This window comes from Glycine max, chromosome 13 (genome assembly GCF_000004515.6).
Source record: "Glycine max cultivar Williams 82 chromosome 13, Glycine_max_v4.0, whole genome shotgun sequence".
NCBI classification, from domain to species: Eukaryota; Viridiplantae; Streptophyta; class Magnoliopsida; order Fabales; family Fabaceae; genus Glycine; species Glycine max.
In genome coordinates this window covers 916,846-927,981 of record NC_038249.2, presented here as the reverse complement: position 1 = coordinate 927,981, position 11,136 = coordinate 916,846, and the positions used below count along the sequence as shown (strand labels likewise).

The window sequence follows — 11,136 nt, the reverse complement described above, 5'->3', positions numbered from 1 at the left end:
TAAGTGTTTTGTGGAGGTTGTTTGCGTGTAATAAGTTTGTTGGAGTTTTTAGTTAATGCTTGACAGTGGTATAGCTAGAATTGTGAACTAAATGTGTGCGGTGGCACTTGTGCTATTTATCAGTGTATTATATTTATAGAATTATCTTAGAATGTATTTTAAAAAAAATAAAAGTTTTTTAAAAATTAAACAATTAAAAATGGGTTTCCACTAGCTAGTCACTATTATTCACAATTTATTTAACAACAGACGAATCAAAAAATGTAAAACACATAAACAACTATATTGATACACATTGATGGATTCAATTAGCAATAAAGCAAGCACTGGATTTCATAGAAAATAGAAACAAACTGCACCTTTTCTTCATCAAAGAGAACTTTTGCATTTCTATCTTGACCATCAACATCAATATATGTCTGCAACATGAAGAGGACAAAATTAAAACATCAATTAGACAACATAACAAATGTAAAAGAGTCAAGAACATATAACACATACCTTGAACAGTTCTCTGTGTTGGTCCAACCCTAACACTCATAGCCTTATAAATACCAGTCACATGATGAAAACAAAACATCTTTATGTGATGATTAATGTTTTAACCTATTATCTTACAAAATAAATATTATGCAACCTGACTAATCTAATAAATTTAACTATATATATATATATATATATAATATATTTTCCGTTAAGATAAAAATAAGTGGACAACAATAAAAAATAACAACTAAAAGAAAATAAATATATTTTTCACACTTTTAAAATGTGAGTTGCAATCTCACCTTCTCGGTTGTCATGCTCTCCATTTCTTGGATAAATTTGCAAAGATGGCGGATGTAATCGGGGTAAAGCTCTAAGTTGCAGTGATCGACCACCTCCTTTGATCCACAAGGGATTACAAATTGTGTAGGATTACAAAAATTATTGGCCTACATAGACATTCTTCATCTAATTTTGGAATGCTTATTTTCATTACAAGCAAAAATAAAGTTCAAACTAATTAAATAAAGCCAGGCACATATAATCTAGAACAAAAGGGGAAAATTATCTTCAAATCAGTTTAATTGCAGAAGATGATAGCCTATGATGAAATTTGATACAATTTGTTTAACAAAACATTCAATTCGCAGTAAGTAGAACTAAAGCAAAATTTAATCAAACATGAATCTGGGTTAAGCATTAAGAAAATCTCTCTCACTATGAAGTTTCTACTTGTTCATGTTTGAGGCATAAGCATTTCAAATGATTTTCATTTCGAGAATAGACAATAGTCACATTACAAGTTTACTTCAACCATACACTATGTTAATTTGAGAATAGTATCACTAGTGAAGAATTTCCCCGATTCCCAAACCTTCTTTATTTTCTTTCCCATAACATACTGGACTATCATATTAGCTACCTATAAAGGGAAAGAACTTTAGTATGATGGGTAATTTGCTTTGTCCATATACTTGCTTTAAGTGTTAACAGAAACAAATATAGAGAAAAGAAGCAACATGATTTCGAGTGAATAGGCAATTTAGTCCCTGAGATTGTAACCACTTTGCATATTAGTCCCTGACTTAAATTTTAATTCATAATAGTCCCTAACTTTACCTCCGTTATGCAAATAAGTCCCTGCTGTTAAAATCTAATTTCCTCCGTTAGTCAAATGTCTATTTGGCAAATGTAAGCATCCAATGTGGCAGGTTTGAGTCCAAGTCAGCAATATTATGTGGCAAGGCAAGGACTGAATTGAAAAATTAGGTTTAAAAGAAATCAAAAATGTACTTTAGCTCTTGTCTCCGGTATCAGCCCGCCAGAATCGGACTGCCAAGCCTCCTGAAAGGCCTCGTCAGCCTGAGTCCCGATCCTCGCTTTCTCGCCTCAAAACTTTCTTCTTCCTCTCATCTACACTCATTTCCACTGTTCCACCAAACCTTATAACGAATAAGAACAAGAAACACAGACACAAGCCAGTTACTAACGCACAAGGAAGAAGAAAAGTCCTCTGTTTTCCCTTTTTTTTTTCTTTCTCTCAAAAGCTTCTCTTTCACGAGATTCATCTATGATCTATGGCGGAAGGTGCTGGAAGGAAGCTCATGGTGGAGGTTTGCAACGCGAAGAACCTGATGCCGAAGGATGGTCAAGGAACCGCGAGTGCTTACGCGATCGTTGACTTCGATGGCCAGCGACGGCGAACCAAGACGAAATCGAGAGATCTCAATCCTCAATGGGAGGAGAAACTCGAGTTCATCGTCCACGACAAAGACTCCATGCCTTCCGAAACGCTGGAGGTGAATATCTACAACGACAAAAGGACAGGGAAACGAAGCACTTTTCTCGGCAAAGTCAAGATTTCCGAAAGCACGTTTGTGAAATCCGGTTCCGAAGCGATTGTCTACTATCCGTTAGAGAAGAGGAGCGTGTTCTCTCAGATCAAAGGAGAGCTCGGTCTCAAGGTTTGGTACGTCGAGGACGATCCACCGGAAACAGAAAACGCCGGTGAGGAGAAAGCAGAGTCAGCACCAGCGGCGGAGGAGAAGCCGCCGGAAAAGGAAAAGAAAGAAGATGAGAATAAACCTAAAGAAGAATCAAAAGAAGAAAAACCAAAGGAGGAGGCTACGGCGGAGGCGGCGGCACCGCCACCGCCGGAGGTGGAGAATCCACCTATTGCGCAGACGGAGAAGCCAAAGCCGCCGAAGGAAAAGCACGGCGAAGTGCAGAAGCGTGCGGATCTGAACGTGAGCGATCACGAACTGCGATCTCTGAGAGGCGATCGGAGCTGCAGTGCCTACGACCTCGTTGATCGCATGCCGTTTTTATACGTTCGCGTGGTGAAGGCGAAGAGACCTAAACCAGAAACCGGTTCGACCGTTTACTCGAAGCTTGTGATCGGGACTCACAGCGTGAAGACCAGAAGCGAGAGTGAAGGCAAAGACTGGGATCAGGTTTTCGCCTTCGATAAAGAAGGCCTCAATTCGACGTTGTTCGAGGTTTCCGTTTGGTCAGAGGAGGTCAAAGAAGGGGATGAGAAAAGCGAGAGTTCTCTCGGAACGGTGTCGTTTGATCTGCAGGAGGTTCCTAAAAGAGTTCCTCCGGATAGTCCTTTGGCTCCGCAGTGGTACACTCTCGAATCCGAAACCTCGCCGGGAAATGACGTCATGCTCGCCGTTTGAATCGGGACTCAGGCTGACAAGGCCTTTCAGGAGGCTTGGCAGTCCGATTCTGGCGGGCTGATACCGGAGACAAGAGCTAAAGTACATTTTTGATTTCTTTTAAACCTAATTTTTCAATTCAGTCCTTGCCTTGCCACATAATATTGCTGACTTGGACTCAAACCTGCCACATTGGATGCTTACATTTGCCAAATAGACATTTGACTAACGGAGGAAATTAGATTTTAACAGCAGGGACTTATTTGCATAACGGAGGTAAAGTTAGGGACTATTATGAATTAAAATTTAAGTCAGGGACTAATATGCAAAGTGGTTACAATCTCAGGGACTAAATTGCCTATTCACTCACATGATTTCGGTACATCATATACTTACATGTATTACAAGTACAAGGCACTTGACCTTTATTTTATTGATGTGCTGAGTTGAAATAAAAAATTACAATTAGACCAAATGAAACAATACATGGAACAGAATATTAGTTAATCCAAATAATGACATCTTAAAAAGTAAGTATTCTTCAATCTTGCTAAAGATTCCATGAAGAGGTTAAATTCAAGTAGATTAAATAGTTTAGCATTATTGTTTTAGTTGATTTCATATTTTGGTCAACATAAAAAAGAACCACTGTACATTTAAAAAATTGCATAGTCATTATTTTTCCTACATCCGTGACATGCTTCAATTTTTATAAGTGGATTATATCATATTGCCTATATATTAATATATTATTTAGTATTTTGTCCTTGTACTCGAGTGTAAGCTGCATGTTTCTCATTAGTCAATAGCCTTCAATATATTACCTTATAAATGTAAGTTGCATGCCCCCAACAGGTATAGTGTGCATGGATTTATCCAGAGCCACTATCAAGCATCTTATTGACATTTACCTCAAACACAAGACAAAATAATAATAATAATAATAATAATAATAATAATAATAATAATAATAATAATAAAAACAATTAAACAAAATGAAATTGCAAGGTGCATTGCAGATCAAAGAATAAAAAGTACCCTGCTCAAGGACTACCCTTTAAATTCAACAAAACAAAATTGTGCTTATGTGTGTGTTGGTGTGTGTGGTCCATTCAATATAACAGAACACATAATGTTGCATTTGCCAAAGAATGGCCTACCTTGCCAGTAGATGCCCCATATCCAGAGTAGTCATATCTGCAAACAAAAAATTGCATAAAAACATCAATTTTCAACTTTAGTCTAGAAATGTTGGCCCCCTAAGATATTGAAGTAACATCATTTTCATCTTTTAAAAACTATTTACATCCATTAAGCGCAATAATCTCCAAATTTGATTCAATCAAGTTCAAGTCCCTTAATGCACTAAATTGGGTCAATGGTGAAGTCAATTGGTAAACTAAGTCGTCTATACACAACCATTCAAGCGCCAATAGCCACTAATCAGTCATATATCCATGAAGATGACAACATTTTAAAAGTATAACAAGTAAAGAAAACCCTTATTATTATTATGTTTTTTCCTATTTTATAATTTAATTTTGAAACAAAAAGGTAACAATGTTGGAAGTGGTGAGGGGTAAAAAGGAGTAAAACATTGGCATGCTCCAACCCCACTAAGCACCAAGAAAAACGCCAAGGCTACGTCACCATCCAAGTATATAGGTAAAAATTGGGATACTTTATACAGAGGGAGAAAGAAAATGAAACGAAAAGACAAAGAGAGATCAGCCAAAGATTGCTACGAACTACCAAGAAGAAGCAAGCCATAAATACAAGCCACTTTTCCTTTTTTTTCCCTTTCACTTTTACTTTTTCCAATTTTTGTTTGTTTGTTTGTTTAGAGAAGCCATATTCAGGTGCCCCTAAACTCCAACTCCATTCACTTTCCACATTGATTGAAAAGATGTTGTAGGAAAGAGGCATTGACATTCATTGGCATGCCATATCTTATACACAAACTCATTCACCACTAGATCTAAAAAATCACGCAGGATAACAACTCATCAAAATCCAAACCAAACCAAACCAAAGCATGCATAGATTGATTCACTTAATCTCAAATCTACACTAAAAAAACCTAATATAATAAGGGTAAAAATAAAAATAAATAAAAAACATTAGTGGAAGAAAGAGAAAGTGAAAACAAGAGAGAGAAAGAGGGTAAAATTAAAAATTAAAAACACATAGATAATTACAAAAAAGGGTCACTGATAACGTGCAAGCCTGAGGCTTCTCGATCTCGCAATGAAGAGCTCAGGCGGCGGCACGTGGTGCTTCCTGCAACAGCAGAGTAGCAAGGACATGGGTGATGCACTCCTGGCAGGGCTCTTGGCGCGTGATCGCACCAACGAGAGGCCACAAACCACCTCGTCTTTGAGCACAATGAAGAACCCTTGCTTCCGCTCCATTTGAGTGAGTGAGTTGAAGGGAGCACACACAACACAACTACGCAAAGTGATTAGGATTTAGAAGAAATAAAAATGGTTTGTTGAAAATGAGAGAAAGAGAGAGAGAGAGAGAAAGAGAAAAGGGAAGAGAGGTGTGTGTGGGCCAGAGAATGAGGGAGAGTTTGTAGTGTGCGACGGCTTCCAGAATACTCTTCATGAGGGAGGCGGTCTATGACTTCAAGATGGCACCATCGACCATGTGGTCAAAAACCATGTAGGGCTGGTGGAGAAAGGGTTTAAGGATTTAGGGATTTTGGCACGAGATGAAAGAGTTTCAGAAACGTGAGAGTTGGAGTGCTTCACTCGATATATAAAAATTTCACATGTCAACAACGACGGTTTTAAGTAAAACCGTCTTAAATTTGAGTGTGTTTACACCATATATTTAAGAAAATACCACCGATATTTTTTTAAAGACAGTTTCAATAGAACCGGCTTTATTTTAGCATCATAAAAGGTTGTTTTTGTGGTAGTTATTTTATCTTATCTTTCCTCTAATAATAAATAATATTTGATTTTAGGGAATATCTCTATCTTTTTTTTATAGAAGATAGAGTTTCTCTCTTACCTTAATTATGTTTGTCAGATTCTCTATATCCGAGTAGCCTACTCGGTTGGTCACCAAGTACGGAGGCTTGTCGAAATCAAGTAATACATATTGTATTTTAATTTCAGACACCTAATATCATAGGGCACTAGTTGAATGGACATTCAATATGATTAAATACTTATAGTATCAATTATTAATCAAGAAGGAATCTATCGACTCTAGGTAAGGAGTTTAAGCTCTAGTAAAACCTTAGTCAATACAATTGAATGAAACAAAATCGTTTTTTAAGTCATATGTTAACTTATTAGAATTTAACAATAACATCACACTCTAGAGTTAACTTAGAACTATAAATGATGGAAAAATATTACATTATTCTTCTTTTGTTTCTTAAACATAAAAGATGTCACTTCATATTATCCGCACGTTAAGGGGTGTTGCTAGACGCTACCTTAATTAATAAATTAATTATTATTAATTTATTATCAATTTAGTATTAAACCTATGAGATCTCAAACAAACAAGTGTTTTAATTTTTTTATAAGAAAATAATTTATTTGATAATTGAATTAAAGAATTTAATTTAATCAAATAAACATTTTAGTAGAATATTATTATATTTTTTGCTAGCACTAGACACAAACTAGAAAAATTCAATAAGTGTATAGTGCTTAAACCAGAAGAGTAGAGATAGTTTGTTCTCCTTAGAGTTATACTCATTAAAGAGTTGATAATTGAGACAAGTCTTGTGTGAATATGGATAAAGTCTTTATAGAATTGAAGAAAATTTTTATTGGTTTGAGACTGCACATCCAGGTACATAATTCTAAATTCATTTAACTATTATTGTTGTAGTATATTTTGAAATGTTAAAATAGATCATATTTTTTCGTTATAAGTGTTAAGAACACTCCCTTATAACTATCAATGAGACCACGAGTGTCTTTTAATTCATGAGTCTACAGAGATTATCCTTCTCACTTTTCGCGCGTGATTACTGTCAGTTTAAGAAAATTTTATAAACAAAAAGAATCAAATACAGGTTATCCTACTAAATAAATTATTTTTCACATGTGAAGGCAACTAGACCTTCCATCATTGTGTCAACTCTTTATGTTTCAATTTCAATATATATATATATATATATATATATATATATATATATATATATGTGTGTGTGTGTATATACACACACACAACTGAAAGAATTTATGAAATTTTTCTGGGAAAAAATTATGATTTAATCTATATCTACTATTAAGTTTATGTTGGTGATTGAGGATTTTGTATCCATCTTTTATCTATGCAAATGCCATCCTAATAAAAAAGAATAAAAAGAAGAATGAGAAAAATAAAATTAAATAAAATACCCACGAGCGGATCTACTTGTAGAATAATGAGACAATTGCTCCTACAAAATAATTATTTTTACTTGGATATATTAAATAAATATTTTTTTATTTCATAAAAAATAAGTATTATCCCTATAAGACAATTTTTTTAAGATAAAAGAGAAAATAAATTAATATTAATTTTACTCACTTTATCTTTTTAATTTTTACTATTTCTAATTTCTCTAATGTAAAAGTTTATATTATTTTTCCTTCGAGGAATTATTAGACTATTTTTGTCCCTAAAGAAAAAAAATTCTAATTCTGCCACTAAAACTGCTTAATAATTACTAAGAAGAAGTAAAAATAAAAAAAATTAAAATATCCCTGATATATATAGAATATTAAAAAAACTTTTAAAGCACAACTTTTTTTTTTTGAGACAAAACTGCAAAAAGTGTATGATCAGGAAGTAGATCGGTTAGCGAGGAACTAATTTCTCAAGGTGAACAACTTTTTTTTGTGTGTTTGTTTAGAATTCGATTCCCGTCCCTTCTAAACTAAAGTTTTTTTTACAACAAGCGTTATACGTTATGAAATCGTATTCCCAATAACCAATTTCATAAGGTAGGTTTTTTTTGTTATTCCTTTTTTAATTTATTGTTTTTATTTTTTTTCTCTTTAATTATCTATATTTATGTTTAAATTGAAAAATAATTTGTAATTTAAGAATACTTTGTATTATTTTTGTTATTTTTTAATTTGTAGTGAAAATGAAATAAAGTTGATTTAAAAGAAAGTGTTGTTAAAAAAATTAAGATGATACTTCTACTATATTATTTTATTATGTATTCTTATGTATTTTCAACTTTATCATGTTGAGTAATGATAATTTTGATTTTTATAGATTATAGTTTATTTTACATATTTTTTTCAATGATTTATGAGTATATTGTCCAATATAAAGAAAAATTAGACTTATATAAAAAATTTAATATAAAATAGATATGTAAATAGATTAATAGACCAAATTAAACTTGTAAATAGATTAAATGAAACTTAAAAATAAAGTCTATAACAGATAATATAACTTTTTAAAGTAATTTCTTGCATATTCATAATTTTATTGTACATCTCTCTCTTTTAAATCACTTGTTTATTTTTATTTTCATCTTTAAATTAGATTTTGATATTTATAGTTAAAAATAAATTTATATCACAATTTTAATTATTCATTATAAAATCAAAATATAATTTATTTATTTAAATATATGTTTGTTTACTATGAATTATTAAAATATTTATTTATTATCATTTTAAATTAAATAAAAACATTTAGCTTATTAAAAATAAGTGAAGAAAACCAGAAATGATAATAAAAAGAAAAAAGGAACCTAGCAAATGAGCTAAAGAAGATAAAAAATTTAAACTAGCATGCTCAATTGCTCATTATTAGTATTGAATAAAAGAAAATAGTTCATGTATTGACAATGTTAGCAGCATTTTTCCTTTTACTATTAACCTCATTTAACTAATTAGAGTACAACTAACATTTTTCAACAAAAGTTGAAGTGAATTTTTCTAAAAGTTTTTTTTTGGCTTAGTTTGCCCAGGAAGCCCTCGCTTTAGAAAGGCTGGGAGGTGTGTTCAATCAATGCAAGGGACACGAAAGTATGCTCACACATGCTAGCATGTGGGATGGGATTAGACACGTGCAGTGCTTCTAGATTTTGTTATTCTAATAAGTCCATAAGCATTAACTAGTTTGATTTGGAATTGAAGGTTGGTAATAGTAGCTTGGCCTCCCCCCCCCCCCCCCCCCCTAAAGCATATAGTAATAGCTCCTACAACTACAACTTCAAGTCAAATAGGGATCACAAATGAATTTCTCCCTCGACACAACACACTAACCACGGGAATGTTTTTATTCCTTCGTATTTTTATTTTATTTGATTATTAAAATACATATTTGAAATTAAAAAAAACCATATATAACCAACAAGTTAAATTGAACTAAAATATTTTAAAATTACCAACAAAAAAACAAAATATTTAAATTTGAAACAAAACAACAAAATTTTTAAAATACAAAGAACATGACATAAATTCAACATTGTTGGCTTGAGCCTACACGGTGGAACAATTTTTCTTTGAATGACCTTGGATGCGACACACAAAACATCGCTTTGGTTCTTAGATATCCATTTTGGTATGGATACGAGAGGAGACAAGATGACCCTTATAATTTCTTTTCTTATCTGGGTCAGGGTAGATCATTGGCTCGTAACACGATGACCAATACACTTCATTATGCAATTCTCCAAACAATCCTCTATATATATTGAAGACATTTTCCAACGTATACACAGGATATATGTAGTTCTTGTACTCATGGTGAGCATGCTTACAAGCAGAAACAACATGAGAACAAGGCATATGCAATTTTTGGAATTTACAACAGTCACACCACCTTTCATCCAGCTTGACCATGAAATCTTTAGCGGGCCAAACCTATCTCGGTATTATTGTCTCTTGGACCAAGAATCATGTGTCAAGTTGATCGAACTCAAGAACAATATGAATGTTTTCCTTTCTTCGTGCGTCTTCGATGACCATGTTTAGTACTTGCATATAAACTTGGCCAGATGCAAGTATTATTGTGGCTTCTCTCACTCTTTTATTGAACAATGCATTACACCTTAGATATGTTGATTTTACTAGCGCATCTATTGGAAGATTTCTTGATTTCTTTAGTACTGAATTAATCAACTCAGCAAGATTGGTGGTCATGTGCCCCCATCATCAACCACCATCCCATGTGAAAGTTCATTTTTCTCCCAGAATTTTGTTGAGCCAATTAATTGCTCGGTCAACATCTATTTCCTCCCTCAGAATGTTGTAGTAGTGATTGAACGTAGGCTTTGTCATTGCATATGCTGAGTAGTTATAAACATACAATTTCAATATTGTGAACAATACAAAATGAAGTGATATTCAATATGAAAAGAAAGAAGTTTGGCATTCATCCATATTGATAATTAGTTTTTTATGGCATTGTTCTTGTACTTCCTTATGTAATTATGTGCAATATGTCATATGCAAAACACATGCACAAAATTTTGTGTCGTTCACCCACTATCACGTCTTAGGTAGGCACTTTTTATTGACTCATGTCTGTCTAAAATCAAACACAGACCATGTTGTGGGGTGACATGCCTTTTTAAATTTTGGAGGAAGAAGGGCCATGCTCTCGCTGATTCACTCTTGACGATAGCAAAGGCTATTGGAAGGATTTTATTGTTGTCATCTTGTGCAACTACATTAAGGAGGGTCCCTTTGTACTCATATTGTGCAACTACTCATTGGTAAGCGTACCAAGTTGCACAAGTAGTATAAAGTGGTAAGACCGAGTATCGTATTTCACAGAGATTGTGCTTGTACTCAGAGTTATTATATATATATATATATATATATATATATATATATATATATATATGTAATGATTAAGCAATCAATGAATAGAAAAGAATTTTGTGCATAAGAAATAGTATTTAACAGAATAAATACGAGACTTAATAAAAAAAAGTATATAAGGAGAGAAGACACACTCAGAAGGTGAGGTTAATGACGAGCGTGGACATGCTGAGGACTTTGCTTCC

At 33.2% G+C, this 11,136-nt stretch overlaps 1 protein-coding gene across 1 annotated transcript; it reads left to right on the top strand.

Annotated features, from left to right (window-relative positions):
* Window positions 1–1,928: 1,928 nt before the first annotated feature.
* On the top strand, window positions 1,929–3,260 carry LOC102662364 (protein QUIRKY). The gene is given in 1 exon segment (XM_026124912.2): window positions 1,929–3,260. A coding segment is annotated over 1 exon segment (1,197 nt). The 5' UTR covers window positions 1,929–2,063.
* Window positions 3,261–11,136: the final 7,876 nt, after the last annotated feature.